Consider the following 24,707-nt stretch of genomic DNA (forward strand, 5'->3'; position numbering starts at 1 on the left):
TTTTTGCAAGTTTTTGGAACCAGCATGGGTACTCCAATCGCGCCGACCTATGCCAATATATTCTTGGGGCAACTTGAGCCACCCTATTAAGCTCTTTTCCGCATACACCTCAGGTTTACCTCCGCTACATAGACGACATCTTCCTGATTTGGGAACACGGTCGCGCGATTCTACAAATGTTTATATCTCATTTCAATTCTTCGCATCCGACTATTAAATTCTCCGGCGAGTATTCCGAAAAAAAAGTGAACTTCCCGGATACTACCGTCATTCTAGACAGCGGTAAACTTAAACCCCGATTTTTGTAAAACGAACAGACAGGCAGCAGTACCTAGATTATAAAACCCATCACCCGAGACACTGTAAGCAAGGGATCTTTGTAGGACAAGCAACACAACAAGGCTTAGAAGATTATGCTGTCTTGACCGTGACTACGTAGAGCACCTAGACGAACTCAAGTCATCCTTATGAACAGGAACCACTCCAACAGCTCGCTCGATCCGGCGCGCCAATGTGCGTCTAATCTCAAAAGGGATGACGTGCTCAACAAACAGCGACAACACGAAAGCGCCAGGTCGAGTGCCCTAATAACTAAATTTTCAAATACCCTCCCAAACGTAAACAATATACTGCGGAAATATTACCCCATTTTAGCCAGTAAAGACCGACTTAAAAAGACTTTCGCGGAAGCACCAAGGGTTACCTACCGGAGAAACAGGAATCTAAAAGATATTTCAGTGCATGCTAAAACAGGGCCGTCAAAGCAACCAGTCATAGCCAGCTGCTCCCGTTACCAGATGCAAAACTTGCAGGCACCTGCAGACAGACTGCATTGTAAAAAGCACAGCTAGTAATTATGTCCAGAAGATTAATTCAAGTTTTACGTGCACTTCATCCAGCATTGTGTATATGTTGGAATGCTCAATGTGCCACAAACAGTATATAGGCGAAACGAGCCAACCTGTGAGCCTACGTCTTAAAGACCACTGGGCAGATACTCTTAGCAAATCCTCCATAGCTGTAGCGCAGCCTTGAAACCAACCAGACCACAATTTTGACGACCTTAAGTTGTATATACTTAAGTCAAACTTTAAGTCTCGTAGGGAAAGGAAATACCGAGAATCCTATTGTATTCACAAATTCAACTTCATTGAACCTGCTGGAATTAATGCGTCTAGGGGCAACTTCAAATCCTTGCGTTATTCACCGGGAATACAGCACTAGGCATGTTGTTGCATATACCTTATCCCAACAATATGACCCCTCCCTCTGCTCTTTACCTGGTCACCTAATTCCTTTTTTTTCATTCCTTAGCTTCCAGTTTAGTACGCGCCCACATCCCTCCAACCTTTCCTTTTGGAATTCCATTTTATTTCTTTTATTTATTTTTTTTTGCTCCGCTTCGTCTTGTGTCCCATACGTCACTTTAACTTTACCTTTTCGTTTTTGAGTTTCAGGACAGGCCTGTTCAAGGAATGTTGCCGTGGGCGACACGTGCCATTTCAGTTGTTGGATTATTGCTTTTTTCTTTTGTGTGCGGCTTTGTCTGGTTTCTTTCCCAGTTTTTTTTTCTTTTTTCTATTATTCTTCTTCTTCTTTATCTTTTTTCCTTGACCTAGTTATTGCCTCCCTTCTCTACCTTCCCTTTTGACCTGAGGCTTGCAGACAGTTTTTGATAAGGACCCTACTCTCACCGCCTGTTCTGTTTCAGGCGGTTCTGAGAATGTTTCGGTATGCCGTGCGGCGTGTTCAACAAACACCCTCTCATCCTTTCTCTCCAAAACAAATTACAGGAGTATCAACCCGCCGCTGACTTCACTGTGACCTACTTCGCGGCTCAAACGATACAACCTTCTTTCCCCCTCAATATTTCCCCCGACATACTCCCAAACCAATCCGCTTTTTTAATGCCACTTCCTTCTTTCCTTTTCTCCTCTCACTTGGGGACCTACCCATATATAAAGCGTGCCAGCCGAGGCGAGAGGTTGCCCCGACGAAGGCAAGTCTCTTTGCTGAAACGTTGGCCACAGTCGTGCTTCTACCTTGTTGGAAGTTTTCTTTTCTAATGTATATATATATATATATATATATATATATATATATATATATATATATATATATATAAGGTAAGTGGAGACAGAGACACACGATAAAGACATTAAAAATTTAAAAAAAGTTATTTGACGGTCGTTTCAGGAAGAGGACTTCCTTTCTTTCGTGTACTTTCTACCCAGTACTCTGAAGAAAGGAAGACCTCTTCCTGAAACGTCAGTAAACTTATTTCTATTTTCTACGTCTTTCTCGTGTGTCGCTGTCTCTAACCCTATTTTTTCGCGCTCTGTGCGAGTTTTTATCTTTCCAGACTATATATATATATATATATATATATATATATATATATATATATATATATTTCTTTATTTTTATATATATATAAATAATCAGGGTGTCAAACCGGAATCGAACCAGTATTTTTGCCGTAACTGAACCGGAACCCGAAGCATTAGTTTTTTAGTCGGCCAAATCCGAACCAGAAGTGAACCGAAGAAAGAAATAACGGTTTCCGGTTCTCGACAGAAGGGTTCGACCTTCCCGTTCTTAATAAAGGGTGGTAAGTGTCGTTTGGGGCTTCTTTTTTTCACGCGGTATCAACTTCGCAATTTCTCGCTCACTTTTACCCTTTCAATGAATCAAAACGCTCCGAACGCGCTCATCACGGTCACAACATGGTGACAATTTGATTATTTGATTGTTTGTGAGGTTTGCTAATTCTCCGACGCAACGCAGGCGATGAGGCGCACCGCAGTGGAGGGCTCATGATTAATTTTGACCACCTGGGGTCGAAGTCTCGCCGAAATGTCGAACACACGGGCGTTCTCGCTTTTCGCTTCCATCAGAAAAGCGGCCGCCGCGGCCGGAAATCGAACCCCATTGATTTATTGCAGGGTTTAACGCACCGACGCAACGCAGGCGATGAGGCGCGCCGTAGTGGAGGGCTCAGGATTAATTTTGACCACCTGGAGATCTTTAACGTGTACCGAAATCTTGTACACACGGGCGTTTTTGCTTTTCGCCTCCATCAGAAAAGCGGCTGCTGCGGCCGGGAATCCAACCAGTGACCTCATGCTCAGCAGCGCAACGCCTTAGCCACTAAGCCACCGCGGCGGGTAAATCAAACCCGCGTCCTTAGGCTCAGCCGCACAACGCCATAGCCACAACATGGTGAAACGACTGCACACCACTATAGCAATTAAGGCCCCTAGTTGTAATGGTATGTTGCTGATGGTGAAGCAAGCAGGGTGCAAGGCTGGGAAGAAGAAATGTCAAACTCTTGGCAGCGTGAGCGATGGTTGAAGCACCGAATTCGCCCTTCCCGCTGTCGCCGGTCCGTCTGTCACCCCACCCTCGAAAGAGGCCTTTAGAGGCTCAATAAAGCGTTTGTCGCTCTCTCTCTCTCTGTCCCTCATTGGGACAGTGCAAGTGCAATCACTTCACTAGATTATTGCACTTTGTACCAGCCTAGGGTAAATCCCTACATTTACCTATGCCTATTTGCAGCAGCTAAAGACTTGAAATTTTGGCTTTTAGGCACATGTATAATCACAAGAATTAAAACAGCGCCACAAACGGCCCGCAGGATGAAAGGGACGCACATATGTTCGCTATTAGCTTGAGACATCGGCTTTATACAAGCGAGCTGAACCTCACGAAACAAGAAGAGGGGAAAATAAGGCGAAGGGGCTGGAGAAATAAGATTCTTAAACGCACTACACGGGGTAAGGGAATATTGATTGATAATGAGCTTTTACGCGCCGACGCTACACAGGTGATGAGGTGTGTCGCAGTTGAGGGCTCCGGATGAATTTCGACCACATGGGGATCTTTAGCGTGCGCCTAAATCTCGAACACACGGCCGTTTTCGCGTTTCGTCTCCATGAGAAAAGCGGCAGCTGCGGCCGGGAATCGAAACCGCTTTTTTGGCCTTACCAGCACGACGTCCTAGCCACTGAGCCACTGCGGCGGGCGAGGTAAACGAAGATACGCGTCTATTCGAAATTCTAGAGACTGTGTTCTTTCGAATTGACAGGTGTGCCCAGCGTTTGGCACTGCATGTACGTTAGGTTTCGCTGATTTCCACTAGCGTCTTTGGTAGCCTCTTGTACAGGTAAAACTGCTCTTCACAGGCGAATAAAACGCCATGTTGTGTGCGGGGGTGTGTGTTTGCGCGCTTTACATGGAAGTTTTCTTGGACGATTGTTTTACAATGAAGATACAGGCAGCATTCGCACCTGATTGTCGCAGTAAGCCCGATAACGAAGGCGCCGCAGCCCGTCGTGGGCGACATTTTCCGCCACGTCTTCTTACATACTTGGCCAAGGATCCTAAATGGACCATGAAAACGAAGCCCTACCTTGCCTTATTTGAAAGATCTGCCTTTGGTGACTCGTTAAGGACGTTGTTTTCTTAAGAAGTGGTGCGAAACACCAAAAAAACTTTCAAATTTTCTGCTACCCACCATCAGCAGTGACTTAGCAAGGAAGTAATTCGATCAAAATGGGCAATGTCTTAAGCCATTATTAGCATCCAAGCAGTGCAATAAAACGAAGCAAGGGGCACCAATACATAACAAACTGATGTCTCTTGGGGGTGGCTTTGTGTAGTCTCTAGGACGACTGACAGTAGGTGTGGTGAATACGTGGCTGGTACATTTATGTTACACCTGGCATAGATTTACAAATTTGACAGTAGTGTTGCAGCTCATTTAAAAAAAACCACTAGTTCGAGTGAAGAAAAAAATACGTCAGTTTTATGATGAATTTAATGTATACAAAACTGATTTTCAGCTCCTTGCTGAACAGGTCTGAACCGGTTCGCGAACCGGTTCAACGCCCCGAAGCGGTTCGCGAAACGGTTCGCGGAACGAATTAGTCGAACGGGAGCTGAACGGGAACAAAATAAATTTAACTGAACCGGAACCGTAACCGAACCCGTATTTTTTTCGGTTTGACACAATGATATATATATATGTTACAAACTCAATAATAACACAACTCACAACCTCTAAAAACACACCACAAAACGTTGTAGTGATTTCACCGCAGGTATTCTTTTCGAAGGGGGTAGAAATATTTTCGCTACGAAAGCATGTCATGCGTGTCACGATTGTTATCGAGAATGTTTTTATCGTTGCGTGCTTTTGTTTTTTCCAGTGTGGCCTGCACGTCTGCGTGCTTGACGGACTCTTCTGCTCGTGTCTATGGAACGGGGAATTACTCGCTGGTAAATATGCCTCTACTTCCACGTTGTTTAATTTGGCCATGTAAATGCCACATGTGTCTAAATGTTTCTTCCGAACAGAACAGCAGCATCCCAAGCGTAATGCCTACCGCCAGGCGATATTTTTGTGTACTGCCGGTTTGCCACACAGACACACACGCGCGCGCACAGGCTGGTTTATGCCGCTGAGAGGATATTCATATCTGAGTTGGTCCGAAATATTTCTCCACATCACCTTCTAAGCGGTCATAAAGGCGAGATTTCTGGAAGTAGCAGCGCTAGTAAGTATTAAAATTTTTCTCATGGCTGTACTACACTAGACATGATATGTAACATGCGCACGGACATTCTGTATAGATAAATTTGAAATTCCACTGAAACTTACATTCTAAACCTTCAGAAACGAGGGCTGGCCACACCTAATGACCCGTACTGTGTACAGAGGCCCTCGGTCCCTTAAACAGTGCCCTTACGATTTTCTTGCAACTGTACACAACAAAAGCGATATATATAAATATATATTTATATATATATATATATATATATATACGACACCCTTATCGCCGAATGTCGTCGCTTTGAGCTGGCGAAAAGCCGCCGAATCGCTCAAAAATTCACCCGGCTCCCTAACACGGCTGCGACCTCTTCCTGCGAAGATAACCTCCAGCCGCCAGCAGGACAGCGCACTTCCACAGGGATGCCACCAACTCCAGATAATATCACAAGAATTGTACGTCGCGAGATTGAGGCCATTGCCCCAACTTGCTTTCCCCACGACGCCCAGACCTCCTCCGCTGTCCCTGTACCTGTCATACAGGCAGTTGTGCGCGAAGAGCTGCTGAACCTAGGAGTGCAACCAATTTGCTCCGTGAGTCACCCATGCGCTCATTGACACCGGGGCGCAAGTATCGGTCATGAGTGCGAAGCTTCGGTGTCGTCTGCGAAAAGTTTTGACCCCAGCCACTTCGTGTCTCCGGGTCGCTGACGGAGGTACCCCAGCGGTCGCCGGTATGTGCACCGCGCGCGTCACCATCGCTGGCCATGACACAACAGTCCTGTTCGCCGTTTTAGACCACTGCACCCATGACCTTATTCTAGGCCAAGATTTTTTGTCGGATCATTCAGCGCTCATAGATTGTTCTCTCGGCCTCGTCCACCTCGACCTTCCACTGCCACCAGTCACTATCGAAGAACCCTTGCCGCGTCTGTGCTGTCTCGAAGATGTTCGTTTACCGCCTCAAGCATTCACATATGTCCCGCTGTTCATCTGTTCCCCTGTACCGGACGGGGATTACGTCGTATCGCCAACCACACCCGTTGCACTGGAGCGCTGAGTGAAGTTACCACACACCGTTGTCAGAATCAAGCAAAGCAGAGCATCTCTTCCGTTTCTCAATTTCAGCTTTTCCGTGCAATCGCTGCCCAAAGGAATCACTCTTGGTCATCTGTCCCCTTTAGGAGAGTACAACCTTTCTGTTTTAACGGCCGATCCCCAAAAACTTCCCGCCGATGACTTTTCTTGTGCCCCTTCCCCAACCGAACCATACTCAACGATGTTGGCTCCCGATCTCCTTCCTGCACAGTCCGTTGAGCTCCGCCGACTTCTAGCATCCTATTGGGACATTTTCGATCTCAAAGACCGCCCTTTAGGTAAAACTTCGTCGGTGAAGCATCGAATTATTACAGGAAGCGCAAGCCCAATTCACAAACGCCCGTAGAGAGTTTCCCGCGCTGAGAGACGAGTAATCCAACAAGAAGTGGATAAGATGCTGGCGAAGGATATCATTGAGCCTTCCTGCAGTCCATGGGCTTCACCAGTGGTGCTAGTCAAGAAAAAAGACGGCACATGGCGGTTTTGCGTGGACTATCGACACCTTAATGCCGTCACGAAGAAAGACGTTTATCCCCTTCCGCGGATAGATGACGCCCTTGACTGCCTCCACGGAGCCAAATATTTTTCATCCATCGACCTTCGGTCGGGATATTGGCAAATTTCCGTGGATGAAATGGACCGTGAGAACACCGCCTTCATAACACCTGATGGTCTTTATCAGTTCAAGGTGATGCCCTTTGGCCTCTGCAACGCGCCAGCAACATTTGAACGCATGATGGACTCACTGCTCCAGGGCTTTAAGTGGTCCACATGCCTCTGTTACTTGGACGATGTTATCGTTTTTTCGCCTTCGTTTACCACCCATCTCGAGCACCTTTCTGAGATCCTGGCACTGTTCCGACGGGTGGGTCTCCAGCTAAACTCCTCAAAATGTCATTTCGGCCGTAGACAAATAGCAATCCTGGGGCACCTCGTTGACGCCAGGGGAGTTCAACCCGACCCGGATAAAGTTCGCGCAGTCCAGAACTTCCCGGCACCGCGCTCAACAAAAGACGTCAGAAGCTTTCTGGGACTCTGTTCCTACTTCCGCCGGTTTATCAAGGACTTTGCGCACATTGCCCGACCCCTTACCGGCCTGCTGAAGAAAAACGTTCCGTTTTCCTGGGGCTCCGATCAAATGGCCGCTTTTACCACCCTAGTTTCCGTGCTCACCAATGCACCACTTCTGGCTCATTTTGATCCTCATGCGCCCACAGAAGTCCGCACGGATGCCAGTGGTTGCGGTATCGGGGCCGTCTTGGCGCAACGACAAGGTGGACTGGAGCGTGTTATCGCCTATGCCAGCCGCCTTCTTTCCACCCCAGAGCGCAACTACTCAATCACTGAAAGAGAATGTCTCGCCCTTGTGTGGGCAGTGACCAAGTTCCGTCCTTACCTGCACGGCCGCCAGTTTACAGTCGTGACAGACCATCACGCGCTGTGCTGGCTCTCTTCGCTAAAGGACCCCGTAGGGCGGCTAGGTCGGTGGGCATTGCGTCTCCAGGAGTATACATTTGATGTAAAATACAAATCTGGACGTTTGCATCAAGACGCTGATTGCCTGTCCCGCCACCCTGTCGACCCACCCGACGACAACGACGATGACGGTGCAGCTTTTCTGTGCACTATATCTGGCCTTCTTCGCATTAAGGAAGAGCAGCGGCATGACCCGGCACTACGATCTATTATACACAGCCTTAACTCGGCCGCACCCGACACTTCAACGGCAATGTTTGTGCTCCGTGACAACATTCTATACCGTCGCAATGTTCGTCCCGATGGTCCTGAGCTGTTGCTCGTTGTTCCCCAGCACCTACACTCCACTGTGCTGCAGCAGCTTCATGACATGCCGACTGCTGGGCACCTCGGCATCTCTCGCACTTATGATCGAGTCCGCCGTCGTTTCTTCTGGCCTGGCCTATACCGTTCCGTACGCCGCTACGTCAGGGCTTGCGACCAGTGCCAACGCAGAAAAGCACCAACGTCGCTTCCAGCGGGCCAGCTCCCGCCTCTTGACATCCCGGCAGAACCTTTCTTCCGTGTCGGTCTAGACCTGCTTGGCCCCTTTCCCTTGTCTTCATCGGGAAACAAGTGGATTGCTGTCGCGACCGATTACGCCACGAGCTACGCCATCACGCGTGCATTGCCGACCAGCTGTGCTACAGATGTAGCCGATTTTCTGCTTCGCGATATAATTCTCCAGCATGGCGCACCTCGACAGTTGCTCACTGACCGCCGACGTTACTTCCTCTCCCAAGTAATTCACGATATTCTTCGCTCTTGCTCTGCTAAGCACAAGCTATCTACAGCATATCATCCTCAAACTAACGGCCTCACGGAACGCCTCAATCGAACCCTGACAGATATGCTCTCTTGCTACATTTCTGCGGACCATCGCGACTGGGACGTCATGCTGCCTTATGTGACTTTCGCTTATAATTCATCGCGGCATGATACCGCAGGATATTCACCATTCTACCTTCTATATGGCCGTGATCCTACTCTACCATTGGACACACTCCTCCCCACGTCGGGCGACCTACCGCTACGGCGGTCGGAGTACGCCAGTGAAGCCATTGCCCGCGCTGATCATGCGCGGCAGATAGCCCGCCACCGACTTTATTCCTCGCAAGCTGTCCAAAAGACGATTTATGACCGCAAACACCGCGTGGCCCATTTCCCACCGGGATCTCTTGTCCTTCTCTGGACACCTACCCGCAAAGTCGGGCTTTCTGAAAAACTGCTGCCCCGGTACTGTGGCCCGTATCGTGTGCTACGTCAAGTAACCGATGTCACGTATGAGATCTCCCCAGTTTCTCCTCCCTCGTCGACTCGTGCACCTTCTACGGACATTGTCCACGTAGTCCGGCTGAAGCCGTACCAACCGCCCCTCATGGATTCGCCGTAGCGCCGCGACGGCGCTTGTTCCGCCGGGGGGTAATGCCACGGAGCAAACTAGCGGACGACGAACGATGTAGTTCTGAGGGATTGGTCCACAAGCAAGAACAATGCGTCCAGCGACGGTTGTGGGTAGAAGAAGACGACGAGGTCTCTTGTGGGTCATTCTGATGTTAGCGGCAGCCCAGCCTTTCTTCCTGTAAATAGTGTAAATACTTTAAATACATTCTTCTCTTCCGCGTCCTCGTCTCGTAACAATATATATATATATATATATATATAAGGTTAGTTCTTCAGGGAGTCCTCTCCCTGAAACATCAGTAAACTTATTTTTATTTTCTAAGTCTTTCTCGTTTGTCTCTGTCTCTACTAACCTTATTTTTTTCGCACTCTGTGTGAGTTTTTATCTTTTCAGTCTATATATATATATATATATATATACAGAAAGATAGGGCAGCAGTCTACAACGCCAAAGGAGGCATAGGGGTGTGGTTAGGCTCTTTTCTTTTTCACTACGGTTAATGAAGTAAACATTTTTGTTAAACAGCAGAAAGAAAGAAAGAAAAACACGCGCCCAGAGTGGGGACCGAACCCACACCTTTCGATTACATGTCGAATGCCTTACCAATTCGGCTATCTGGGCGACTGTGTTCTCCTTCACTTTCTGGACTATTTATATTTACTAGAAGTGTATCTGACGCTTGAGGGTGGTAGCCAGCGCCACTCTGACTACACGGGGAGAAGGGGGCCTTCTTTTCAACCCCCGGGGCGTGACTCGAGCGTCTACAGCCTGTCATGAGCGGGTAACTGGCGGGAAGCCCTCTTATGCTACCTAGGCATCAAGGCTGCCACAACCGAGACCCTCGCTAGGCTTTCGCAGAATAATATAGTAAGGAAATGAGGGGCTCGTTGAGGAAAATACAGAAAGATAGGGCAGCAGTCTACAACGCCAAAGGAGGCATAGGGGTGTGGTTAGGCTCTTTTCTTTTTCACTACGGTTAATGAAGTAAACATTTTTGTTAAACAGAAGAAAGAAAGAAAGAAAAACACGCGCCCAGAGTGGGGACCGAACCCACACCTTTCGATTACATGTCGAATGCCTTACCAATTCGGCTATCTGGGCGACTGAGTTCTCCTTCACTTTCTGGACTATTTATATTTACTAGAAGTGTATCTGACGCTTGAGGGTGGTAGCCAGCGCCACTCTGACTACACGGGGAGAAGGGGGCCTTCTTTTCAACCCCCGGGGCGTGACTCGAGCGTCTACAGCCTGTCATGAGCGGGTAACTGGCGGGAAGCCCTCTTATGCTACCTAGGCATCAAGGCTGCCACAACCGAGACCCTCGCTAGGCTTTCGCAGAATAATATAGTAAGGAAATGAGGGGCTCGTTGAGGAAAATACTGAAAGATAGGGCAGCAGTCTACAACGCCAAAGGAGGCATAGGGGTGTGGTTAGGCTCTTTTCTTTTTCACTACGGTTAATGAAGTAAACATTTTTGTTAAACAGAAGAAAGAAAGAAAGAAAAACACGCGCCCAGAGTGGGGACCGAACCCACACCTTTCGATTACATGTCGAATGCCTTACCAATTCGGCTATCTGGGCGACTGTGTTCTCCTTCACTTTCTGGACTATTTATATTTACTAGAAGTGTATCTGACGCTTGAGGGTGGTAGCCAGCGCCACTCTGACTACACGGGGAGAAGGGGGCCTTCTTTTCAACCCCCGGGGCGTGACTCGAGCGTCTACAGCCTGTCATGAGCGGGTAACTGGCGGGAAGCCCTCTTATGCTACCTAGGCATCAAGGCTGCCACAACCGAGACCCTCGCTAGGCTTTCGCAGAATAATATAGTAAGGAAATGAGGGGCTCGTTGAGGAAAATACAGAAAGATAGGGCAGCAGTCTACAACGCCAAAGGAGGCATAGGGGTGTGGTTAGGCTCTTTTCTTTTTCACTACGGTTAATGAAGTAAACATTTTTGTTAAACAGAAGAAAGAAAGAAAGAAAAACACGCGCCCAGAGTGGGGACCGAACCCACACCTTTCGATTACATGTCGAATGCCTTACCAATTCGGCTATCTGGGCGACTGTGTTCTCCTTCACTTTCTGGACTATTTATATTTACTAGAAGTGTATCTGACGCTTGAGGGTGGTAGCCAGCGCCACTCTGACTACACGGGGAGAAGGGGGCCTTCTTTTCAACCCCCGGGGCGTGACTCGAGCGTCTACAGCCTGTCATGAGCGGGTAACTGGCGGGAAGCCCTCTTATGCTACCTAGGCATCAAGGCTGCCACAACCGAGACCCTCGCTAGGCTTTCGCAGAATAATATAGTAAGGAAATGAGGGGCTCGTTGAGGAAAATACAGAAAGATAGGGCAGCAGTCTACAACGCCAAAGGGGGCATAGGGGTGTGGTTAGGCTCTTTTCTTTTTCACTACGGTTAATGAAGTAAACATTTTTGTTAAACAGAAGAAAGAAAGAAAGAAAAACACGCGCCCAGAGTGGGGACCGAACCCACACCTTTCGATTACATGTCGAATGCCTTACCAATTCGGCTATCTGGGCGACTGTGTTCTCCTTCACTTTCTGGACTATTTATATTTACTAGAAGTGTATCTGACGCTTGAGGGTGGTAGCCAGCGCCACTCTGACTACACGGGGAGAAGGGGGCCTTCTTTTCAACCCCCGGGGCGTGACTCGAGCGTCTACAGCCTGTCATGAGCGGGTAACTGTCATGAGCGGGCGCCATGTCATGAGCGGGCGCGTGTTTTTCTTTCTTTCTTTCTTCTGTTTAACAAAAATGTTTACTTCATTAACCGTAGTGAAAAAGAAAAGAGCCTAACCACACCCCTATGCCTCCTTTGGCGTTGTAGACTGCTGCCCTATCTTTCTGTATTTTCCTCAACGAGCCCCTCATTTCCTTACTATATATATATATATATATATATATATATATATATATATATATATATATATATATATATATATCGCACCAGACCGGTATTCTAGAGCTCGTGGGTTCGGATCCCACCTGGCGGGCATTTTTTCTCCGCTTTCTTTCTTTCGAAATTTTTTATCTGTTTCAATGACCTACCACAATCTCCCCTTTGCTTTCCGAGGTTTTCTTGACTGCCAACACTTATTTCTGTGTTATTTTTACGAGCTTCTCATTTCCTATTCTGATTCGCTATATATATGTCCTATCAACTTTGCCCAACACTGTACCCAGGCAGCAGAGGACTGTTCGGCCTAACTCAAGCCGGTGTACTTTGGCCGGTGATTTTCTCTCCGGCCTTTTTCCGGCAGCCGTATTCGGCCCGTGTCCAAATTTGGCCCTTTTGGCCGTATACGGCCGTACTCCCATTGCTGTCCAACGGCCAGTGTCCATCGGCCAGTCGACTGGCTTACGTTCATACGGCCAGATTCCAGCCGTAGGGCACCGGCCATTCCAAAGCAACCCGTGAGCGGCCTAAGTACGACCACCGGAGGACAGCCGAGATGCGGTCGTCGGACTCCAGCCGGAGTAAAGCTGCCGGAGGTTCGGCCATGCTACGCGCATTGGAGTTCAGCCACAGTACTTTAATTGTATTGAGGCCGGTGGACCACCACTGAGTCCAGCCCAAGCAGATGACTCAGTCTCGCTTGGCAGCAGCACAAACCCAACATGTTGGTACCACTGCATCCACATCAAAGTGAGCCCGCGCGCCACCACGAGCCGTCCAGCCATCAGCGCAACCTGGCTTAATTATCAGCGTCAGTTGACAGCAGAATTCATTTATTAAACGGTGCTCACAAATGGCCATTCCTTTATTTGCTGAGGATCTTTTTCTGTCGCATACAGAAAATATTCATTTCTTTGGTGAGCTAGAATAGACGTATTATACAAGTCGTGATATCTTCTCTGGGGCGGCTTACTTGTAATAAACGGGGAAGGAAGACGGGTGGGGGGTGGAAGGCGCATACTTTAATGGGTTGAATTTCACGAAGATTAAAGTGCCGCTTTCAGCCCATTTCTCTTAAGACAATCTTCCTGAACACCTTCATGCTCGGACTAAATCAACTATTTTTACGACATTTGCTTGACCTTTTTAGTTGTATACAAAACCGGCGCGAATGCCTTTACGAAGCGTTTCGGTACACCAAAAAACACTCAGGAGCATTTAATATAATTTTCTTCGCACAAAAAATAAGTCCAGTTTCTTCCCATTTTTCTTGCAAAGATATTTTATACTAGATCAACTTTTCTGATGGTCTTTCACAGGGCTGATCCTAGGAGAGATTAAAGAAGTACTTAAATTTTCAATCTATTTTTCATGTTTTCATGAGTTATGTGCACACTGGGTAATACTACAAAAGAACTTAAATGTCATATAATGTCGTACTACGTTAAAAAAATTTAGACGCGTTGCGAATGACGCCCTGCTTCAGGTGTCTTCAGCTGTATCCCTCTGTGTTCACGCAAGGAAAGCCGTAAGACTAGAGTTTCATAATTTGTTTCAAACCAATAGCATAGCAATGGTACTATTCATACAGCAAACCTTGCATACTGCAACGAATAAAAAAATAAATATTTCATTAGCGTAGTTTGAATGTGTAAGGTTCTCAACTCGTTGGAGGCGATGTTTCAGCTCCGCAAGTTTATTTATTTATTTATTTATTTATTTATTTATTTATTATACCTGCTTCGCGTTTGCATGCAGTACAGCAGGGAGATGATACACAACACTAAGCATCAAATTTGAGACCAAATGACAAAATAATTCTACGAAGCGCGGTGAATATTGCAATTATACACCGTGGATAGAATCATTCGTGGAAGATAATTACACTCTCGTATTGATCTAGGTAAAATGAATTTGGCAAGGCGTCACGTTTAAAGGAAAGTTAATGATCTCTTTAAGCTAGCGGTGCCACTTTGGGATATGTAAAATGGCGCTTCGATATATTTCTTATCTCTCATTCCATTTTTCGAATCATAGGTATTACTAAAAAAATTCTACCTAGGGTTTCGTCTGTGACCTTTCACGTCTTGCCATAAAGTTTAGTTTCATTTTCCTTCATGCTAAGTTGACAGTGCCATTACCTAATACGAATCGTACTGCCCTATTCTGTATGTTTTCGAGCGTATCAACCAGCTCTTTGGTGAAGAAAGTCCAGAAAACACATGCGTACTACAACATCGAGCGCACATGAGCGAACTACGGTGGTACTTTTAAGCTAGATGGAGGTTCGCTGAAATTTGTATCAGAAAGCCAGAAAAACGTGCAGCGGTAACTTTTATGTTGTGCAAGTGCCTATTTATCATCTAACCACCCGTTAAATAAACTTCCAGTTATTTATATACCCCGGCTGTTCTTAAATTAAAGCATAGTAATTTACAGTATACGTATTCAATTGGAATGAAGGTTTTCTTGTAAAGGTGATGTTAACACACTTTTTAACATTAAAGGACTTTTTTGAATCAGCACACCAGGATGTTATTAAATTCGAATCATGCTGCAGGTGTTCGGAATCCCGTTCATTCGCTATAGTCCTGCAAACTACGGCGTAATTCCCGAACATTTCTAACAAAGATTTCGAGCCAATAGTAATAACGTTTATATATAAGAGAAAAAAAGGGGGCCCGCAACCGAGCTTTGGGGAATTCCTGCGGTAACGGGAACATATTCGCATGAACAACCATTGAGAGCGCCCGACTGCTGTCTTAGAGAGATATACCGGGATATCCATGCAATAACCGATTCATTCAGTTTATAGCCCGCAATGTACTAAGAAGAAGGTGATATGAAACACCGTCGAAAACTTTTTTTGCAGTCCAAGGAAATACAGTCGACTGCTTTAGGCAGATTCAAATCGTGCGTGAACTCAACAAGCTGCGTTGAGAAAGAAAAACCTGACGCCATCCGTGTTGGCTAGGATGCTGGCAATTATGTTTAACCAAATGAGTTATATCCCAAATGTAAGTAAGCTCACCTTAAAACACCGCAACTAAATTAACATCCAGGCTTCATCATTGACAAGGTCCTGTTGTGATCGCAAATTTAAAATAACAATTGTTTCTGAATAGGCAGTCATAAAATTCGATGAAGTAACAGTGCGGGGCACAAAGGTAAGCTTACTAATGTACGAGCTTAGCCTCTTCTACGTTTATCACCAACAAAATAGTGGAACATTGTTTTTCGCAGTATTATCGTAAGAAGAATAGCCGCAAAGTTGCGCTTTTGCGGGCCCTTGCCTTTCTTTGGTGGCGAGTCCTTTACATGGCGCCGGTTGAGCTCCAGCTGCGTGGTAGCATTTTTATAGTGCTGTCAATGCGCATGTTCATATTACAATCTTCATCAACGATTATTTTCATTTTATTTTATTTCATTTATTGTATATTGCAGAGCTTCGCAGGTCCAAGCAGGTGGGCATGATGCAAGTAAAAAGTACATATTCAGGCACTCAAGTCAGGCAGAAATAAAAAAAAGAATTCGGCACACGAGAACAGGTTTACTGAAACACACAATACACAGTTAGCAAGGAAAACATGGTTAATCCTTATGCAGGGTCTTCTGGGAAGTTTCATTCTGCCACAGTTCATGGAAAAAAATAAAATTCATATTGATTTGTGCGTGCAAAATAAGGTGTTAGGGTTCCGGGGTGATGGTGTCTCGTATGTCTTGTCGATATGGGTATCACTTACTGTGTCAGGTCTAGTGCTGTTTGTCTTCGCAAAACGAGGGAAAGAAAATCAGTCATAAATGTCTTCCGTCGTGACTCAAGGAGTTCAATGCCATTAGCTCTAGTTAGATCAGAAGGTGAATCAGTTGGAGGAAACTTGGTGTATACATGCCTTACAGCTTTTCTTTGGATTCTTTCCAGTTTATTAACGTTTTTAGTGTGAACAGGTCCTATATTATGCATGCATACCCTAACTTTGGTCGTATTATTGACTGGTAGGCCGGGAGCTGAAGATCAGAAAGAGCACTTTTTAATCGATGTCGTAAGAAAGACAGTTTACGGGAGGCGAAGGTGGAAATATTGTCAATACGTTGATTCCAAAATAAATCACTCGTAAGTGTTACTCCTAAATATCTGATCTGAGAAACTTGCTGTACACGTAAAGCGTTTAGTGTGACACTATACTAAAGTGGATTTTTCTACCCGTTTATACACATATATACAGATGTATCAAAGTTAAAAGCCATTTCCCAGCGGTTGCACCATTGAAAAACATTAAACAAACTGTCATGAAGTTCATGTTGATTTTCAGGGCAAATACTTTCTCTATACAAAACACAATCGTCTATAAACAGGCCGATTTGCAAAGATGAACACACCACATTCACAATGTCATTTATATACAGCAGGAACAGCAGGGGTCCCAAACCCTCCCTTGCGGTACTCCGGAGGCGACAGGAAGGCATCCCGATCATTTATTTCCAATTTCAACGTACTGAATTCGGTTTTTCAGATAATAACCCAACCAACCAAGATGCGAGGATGGCCAATATCGTTTATTTATACGATTGGGCTGTCACGCGGAACCCTGCCGAACGCTTTCCTAAACTCCAAAACTATCACGTCAATTTGACCGTTTTCATCTAGAGTTGCCGCAAAGGAATGAGTTGTAGTAAGCAATTCAGTTACAGTAGAATAAACATTTCATAAACCATGTTAATAATCCATTAAGATGGCATTATTTTCAGGATATTTGGTAATATCATTTGCGATTATAGGCTCGATTAGGTTACAGCATCATGATGTTAAGAATATTGAACGATAATTTTAAAGCAAGCGCTTACCTTTTTAAATACCGGGGCAACTCGGGTAGCCTTGTAGTCTCTCGGGAGTAGTGAAGACATCAAACATATACGGAATATATTCACAAGATATTTCGCGGTAACTTTAGCATATCGGCAAAGGAAAGTGTTTGAAATATGACCAGGAGCCCTTGATTTCTCAGTTATCAGTATTAAGAAGCCAGAAAATACTCCCGGGTACGAAACGAAATTGGCCTTGGTCGTGTGAAACAAGGGAACATCAGATGGATATACACTTCGGCTAGAAAACACGCTATGGAAGTATTATTGAAGTACTCAGCTATAATATTTTTGTCCGTAACAATCGAGTTTTTTACGAATATTTTGGATACCGGCTTTTTTCATCAGTCAACTGCTACCCAAATTTATCTTGGTAATTTTTTTATGAAATTTGGGACAGTTGTTTGGAAATAATATTTCTTAGAAGAACGAAGAGTTTGTGCGAGGCTATCGTGCAGTGGTCTGGTTTTACTCGAATCCCCGCGCTTCTTTTTTAGACGTTAAATTTTGCGTTTCAAGTGATTAATACTACGCGTTATTCAGGGCGTCCGTTTGTGGATTTTGTTTATTCGACTTGGGAAAAATTCTGCTAAACAATATTCCCACATTTTCTTAAACCGCTCCTACAGAACGCAAACGTCATCTTTGTCAAAATCAACAAGACCGGACTCCAAGTAATCAATTATGAAAAGTCCTGAGCATGGGAGTAGTCTTTGAAAAACCGTGCTTGAGAGCGTTTGCTATCACCACGCTTTAAAAGTGGGACGGAAAGGCCCACAAGATAGTGGGTCCACAAGGCCCACGCGCGATTAAGAAATATCGGATATAAAACTGAACTTCAAGACCTTGAAACACGCGTTGGTTCGCGGACCAGCTGGGTCAAATCATGAGTGAACCTAATACTGAATATAATGTTAGCATGCTCGTCATTCTGGGGTCAAGCGTGCAATAATTCCTAGTTAACAGTTTGTAGATTGAAGGCACACATAAGAATAATTTATGTTTCTGATATTGAGACACATGTAGCTCAAGTTTGCTTAAGTATTCAGGGTGTGTGTCAGGAGGGCGGTAAACTGTATAAATTAAACCATCGACCACAACGCGATAACTTAATGCACAAGCACTCCAAGTCGGCAGTATCGTCCGACAATATGGCTTCAATCTGTTCTTTGATTAGAACCGCCACGCCGCCATCTCTAGAGGCACTGCCTTTGCGAAAAACTTTGTAGTTCGTTGAGAATATAGTATCACCACTTATTTCGCTGCATGACCATGTTTCCGTAATTATTCTGATGTGCGGATCATGTTGGAGTAGAGTGATTTCGAGGAGGTCAGTTTTATTTACACTCCTTTGTGCATTTACATTAATGAGGCGTAGGTTTTCCATCTATGAAAAGTTGTATTTATGAAAAAAAATAAACTCCAGAAAACGATTTTAAAACACAAAAAAATACAGGTATGAACACTGGTGGACGATTACAGATCGAAATAATGTGCGATCCCGATTTAATGGTAACGACCTCATAGTCGGGCGTAAGCGCGAAAAAATCAGGAAGCAAATCGCATTGCCTTCTATTCGAGATAAGCATGCATACCCCCACCCCGCTTTCCAGTACGATTTATATACAGTGCAACCAACTTATAACTAACCCACTTCTAGCGAAAAAGGTGCTACAACGAAGTGATTTTGCCTTCCCGTTCCAATTTTGTCATTTTCTATGCCTTTTTGGTCCAGTTTTAACGAAAAAAAGAAAGGCAAATCAGTGCTTAAAATCAAGTATTTCTTTGAAAAGAAACTAGAATGATATTTAAATATTTCTTTCAGCTTTCGGGTTCATCGAAGGTAAAGAAACAGCCAACTCTTTACTACCGGGCGCCTCCTCCAGCATCGTTTGCCCTTATGTCCACCTCCACCCCTTTTGTGAAAGCTCACTTCGACGCGTTACACAGCCACAGCTCTTGGTCACCCTCTCGAACCAAGGGAGCGCCTCCGCTTTAGGGTTGAGGCATCTTTAGGCTTCGGGCTTTCGCCGTCGCCTGTCGTCATCTCATGTCATCGTCACGGTAAATTAAGTTGCCAAACGATGGTCACAAAACAAGATAATTGATAAAACTGCTTAAGAATATTCTTACATGATTTCCAATTATTTAAAATACGGGCATAATCAGCATTTACCTGCATTCATAAAAAAAATTTGTTAAAAACTTGTCAAAATTGGTTTCAAACATCAGGATTTCTCCTGTGACGCATATTTCTTAGCATGCTGCGGTGTGTGACACAAAGACAACTTATGGCCAGTCTGTTTCTCATTTATTTGCTTAAATCCGGTTCAACGCGAGAGGGCGCCACCGCCTCGGCAAGCGCGCGATTGCTTCTCCCACCGGTGCTTCAGCGGCACCCAATCAGCGCGCGCCGTGTAGCAAGAGAGACTTACAATTTTTGAATACACTTATACACTGCAAGCTTCACCCCTCCCGACGTTTCACGTTAGTGGAGATGGCCCGGAATTTTTTTTTATGGTAGGCCGGTCGATGACCGCTGCCTGTGCGGCTGGCCCGCAGTTTTGCCTCGCAAACCTTGTTCTTTCACGTTTGTCCTTGCTCTGTATAGTGTCCCTTGTTTGTTTGAAACACGGAGAAAAAAAACCGTGGTATGAAAAAATAACACCTGTTGACAGATATTTTGCCGCCCCCTGTAAATAGTTGTAGCGCCTCTTCGTGCACAAAATGCAAAACATGGAGGTGTATGGGTGCACTCCTAAAGTGCTCCTTTCTTTCAATGGCGCGGTGCCACCAGCCAAACCAAGCGATGGCTGACCAAGCGGCCTTCCCAACCAACGTTACTGAATAACTGTTCTAGTAATGTTGTGCCCAACCGCTTACGCTGCCTTCCCGCGCTGACGACACTGACGACGTTCGCTCAGTGCATCAGTGGTTCTGGCGCTTTCCATTAGTCAGACTTCGGTATCTTCGTCACTGGGACTGGTGGACTCTTGATTGATTTTCTATAGTACTTTTCTGGCATGCTTGAACTTTTTCATCCCTGTGCGCTCTGTATCGAGGCGTAAATGTCGAGTCCTCTGAGGCCCGGAACGTCTACCGCAAAAGCAATGGTGCTCTGGTAAAATAGAAGCGCGCCATTTTGAATAAGGTTGGGCAAAACAAAAAAAAATACAGACATTGTGCGCAAGTATGACATTGCGCAGTCAACTTAGGCGAGCATCATCAAATATTGACGCTGGTTTGTATAGGGATGTTGGTAGCGGTGAACGGAAACAAACTCCCGCTGCGACTAATGCCGACGTGGAAGTCGCGCTCTACAAACGGTTTCTAGATGCCCGCGCGAAGAATTCCCGCTAATGGGCCGGTCCTGCTAGAAAAGGCCAGTAGTTCGGGGATCGCTCTTAGTCAGGAGAACTTCAAAGAGGGCAATGGATGGCTACAGCGGTACAAAGAACGGCACGCATCCCATGCATAAGCATATTGGGTGAAGCTGCGTCCGTCGGCGCGGACGGCCTCAAGCGTTAGATGGAGAAGCTAGCGGCCGCATCTTTGAGACTTACGCTGTCAGGGACGTATCCAAGGATGATTTACCCATGCGGTTTTACAGCAGAGCTTTCTACCTCTACCAACCAACGATTTCTTCGTGGCGTGCGGGACATGAAGCTCCGAATCAGGGTTGCCAGGTACTCTGAACAAAAAGTCGCCGGGAAACTGCCAAGAGTAGCCAAGAAAGTCGTCACCTTGAACTCGACGTTTGAAAGGTAGCCAGAAAAGTCGCCACTTGGAGAAAAACGATGCTAGGCATTTTGTTGGATGCAGGGTTGCCATCTTCCCAAGTTATGACTGGCCGGCCGGTTTTTTCCGACAGGGGGCCGGTTACCGCTCTGTATCACTCTAAACTTTTTTTCCTCCCATATATTCCCTAGAGGTTCTTTTTCGCCTGTCCTTTAGTGATCCTCCTTGTAGGAGTTTTTTTACTACATGGAACAGGGAGGTTTTGTTTACCTCCTCAAAACAGGACGTTTTTAGGTTATAGAAAGGAGGTATTTAGGGAGTGTTAAGAAATGTTCGGGAGAATTTAAGGAGGTCAAAATGGAGTATTCTTTACATCCTGAAGGGCGTTTTTAAGTGATGTTTATGGAATTTTTAGGCGGTTAAATAGGAGCCTATTATGGCTCCCTTTGGAAGTACTTATGTTAGTTTAGGGGCGTTTTTAGGAGGTTCAAGGGAAGCATTTACTTCTTTTGAATGGAGTTTGACGAAAGCTTGGGGAGTTTTGTAGGCCTTCCGAAAGGAGGTTTTCAAGGCCACAAGGGAGAGTTTCTAGTTCCCTGCGGGAGTACTGATTTCACACGGTTTTTCTCGATTTCAGGTTTATTTCAAACGAACTTTCGCAGACAAGTTTACATGGTACATGGTGTACACAAGGAGGTTCCGAAATAAATACTTATGGCGGCCTCATATTGAAATCACAAATGGTACATTGCTAAATAACACGCCAGTTAGGAATTGAAGACAGCAATACGATGCTAGTTGAACAAACCGTAGAAACCATATTACTACAAGAACTGGAAATACGCGAAAAACAAAGATAGGCACAAACACAACCGCATGGTAAGTGAAATCATTATAGAATACTATCGGATCGAGAACGCGTCAGTACTTATCAGAACTTATCAGTACGCATCAGCGCTCAGTACACAGTGGAAAAAATGGTTTCAGTGGTTTACAACAACAACAAAAAAATTCAGTAGGTGGTGAAATGAGCGAGAGCTGTGTGCTAGTTGAACAAGTTGTAGAAACAATAATAATACAAGAACTGGAAATACCTGAAAAAAAGATAGGCACAAACACAATCGCATGGTAAGTGAAATCATTATATAATACTAGAGGATCGAGAACGCGTCAGTATTTATCAGAACTTATCAGTACGCATTAGTACTAAGTACACAAAGTGAAGAAAAAATAGTTGCATTGGTTTACAACAACAAAATAATTTTTCAATTTGTGGTGAAATGAGCGAGAGCTGTGCAACGATTTGGTATTGAAAGGTAACAAGAATTTTGTAGGTGTTAAAGGCACAAGAGATAAATGATGTAGGAGACAGACTGCAGTGAGATGGCTATGGATAAATGAGTAATATAAAGAACGAAAAATATGCTGCGGAAAACACCAGTGCGTTTTGATAAAGACACAAATGCGCCAAGAAAAGTGACCGAGTCTGACGGGTTAATTGCAATGATATAGAACAGAATGGGTGGTATCGCGACAGCTTCTTTAGAGTGAGAACAAAAAGCCATGAAATTCGTGTTTTTCGGATAATTTTTAGTTGGTTCATTTCGCACCAGTTGCCAATGTTATTTAGATAATTGTTTCAAGTTAAATTAGTTTGTTAATATTATTGCTTCACTGAAAGATAGCTGTATTATCAGCATACAGAAGGGCCCATCAAATACCACTTTTCAGTAAAAAAAGAAAAAGAAAAAGTCAGAAATATAATACGGAATTCTTTTTGACTACTATCCAATGATTACAGGATTGAAAACAAATATTAGTGAGCGATATTGATGCGATAAAAGTTAATTAGTTCTAAATCCTTCACACGTGGTTTGGTGCTGGCAAGGTCCAAAAAGGCATGTTCCACAAACGTTAGAGCTCTGTGTGCCTTCTTGGGATATTGAATGTTGAAAACCCAGAACGATGCAAACAGACTACACAGTCCTCCCAGTAAAGATGATGCAGTCAAGACACGCTGGCCATCGATGTGGAGGCCAACTTCCCCGTTCACGGAATGCAGGCAGGGAGTCAGAGGAACATCTGCCTGAAAAAGCAAAAAAGAAAAAAAATGCCCCACACGCAAAATTCAAAACAGACACTATGGTAAATGAACTCAATAATTTGGTACAGTAATAAAATTGTAAGGCCAGGTTCCCTGCGAATTCCAGTGCCTAAATTAGGAATGCAAAGGCTTCATAAAACCAAGTGCCAGTACATTAACTGTCGTGGCTTTGGCAGCAATAAAAAAGATATTACTTCCGCACAATATACTCGAGCACAACTTTAAATGACAGTGAAGATAAAATGCAAGTCTCTGTAGGTTGCTAGATTAGTTTTTGTTTTTGACTGAAAAACACTTTGGTATTGCATGATTTTGTTAACTGCTGTCTCTTGCTTTAAGATGCCAGCTTGCATCTATTCAAGTGAATGGGCACACTGTTAAAGATGCAAACCCTTACACTGCCTCTCCCCTACCATGGTGGCTCACTTTCATAGAAAAAGTGCAGCTTTCTCGAGCTGGACAGCTGTTGCAAGCCGTGGCAATACTCACTTCTGCTGGAGGGGCCAACTTGGTTTCCGAATGCAGCCTTGCCTTGTACAGCACAGCCTATCCTGCCTTAAGATCTATGAAGTCATTCAACTCGATCATGTATCAGGATCTGCAGAAGAAAATCGTGACAGCAAATAATGAATTCATGCCGGACAGGCACCCACTGCTTCAGTTATACTTGCAGATACCTCCACCTATTTCCCTCCTGGTGTTACATCCAAAGCTAATTTGTTACGGCTTGTCTCATCAAGTATGGTCATCTGTCATAACACAGCTAGTCATACAGGAAAGTCCTTCACTGGGTCAGAAAACACTTTCTTTTTTTACAGTAGTGATAAACTAGGCGACTCAGTCATCCGTATTCTGACAACGTAATATTCTGTGTCACCGAGCTGACAAGCATGATTGGTGCATAAGGTCATTTGTAGCCGCAACCGTTACTACAGCCTTGTTAGCTAACGTAAACCTCGTTCATGGCACCAAATTAGTTGTGATTGCATGGCAACCAAAAAAAAAACAGCTGAAATGGAAACGCTATTCTCGCAAACTTACCAACGCTGCATGCCACACACACCTGCCTTAGTTAATTTACCGTGATTGTAGAAGTTTCCGTCACGCAAAACCACAGTGCACTTTTTGGAGCTGCAAGCTCCGTGTCAAAATCGAGTGTCAGATGAATCGAGTAATTTTTGTGTATGGTCTTACTATTGATTATGACAAAGTTATTACCAACAAAAGAAGAGTGTGTGCATTGTTCTTCTAAAAAATGATATCCTTTTTTATGCCCGGCAGACTTGTGTCATGCTACGGCAAACTCGGTTCTCTTCCATAAGGGCATGAATTTGTGTTTTTAATTACGTGGCCTTAGCTGGCGACTGACGGGCCCCGATTGTATACAGACCCCTCATTATCATCCGAAAGGGAATAAAAACATTTGGTTTCGAACCACGTCGCGTCGTGGTCCACACTATATGCATTTAATCGTTCAATAGGCTCAAAGCATCTTTTACGCATGTCACCGTTTCC

General features: G+C 44.9%; 1 protein-coding gene across 1 annotated transcript in view; it reads left to right on the top strand.

Moving 5' to 3' along the window:
- Window positions 1-24,707, top strand: part of LOC144161554 (uncharacterized) — a 64,262-nt gene that overhangs the window by 31,158 nt on the left and 8,397 nt on the right. Inside the window, exon 3 of the mRNA XM_077692207.1 lies at window positions 5,211-5,280. Within this exon, the coding sequence (XP_077548333.1) occupies window positions 5,211-5,280 (70 nt within the window). The remainder of the gene's footprint in view (window positions 1-5,210; window positions 5,281-24,707) is intronic.

Source organism: Haemaphysalis longicornis, unplaced genomic scaffold (genome assembly GCF_048455015.1).
Source record: "Haemaphysalis longicornis isolate Haplotype H1 unplaced genomic scaffold, Haemaphysalis longicornis Haplotype H1 scaffold_12, whole genome shotgun sequence".
In the NCBI taxonomy this organism is placed as follows: domain Eukaryota; kingdom Metazoa; phylum Arthropoda; class Arachnida; order Ixodida; family Ixodidae; genus Haemaphysalis; species Haemaphysalis longicornis.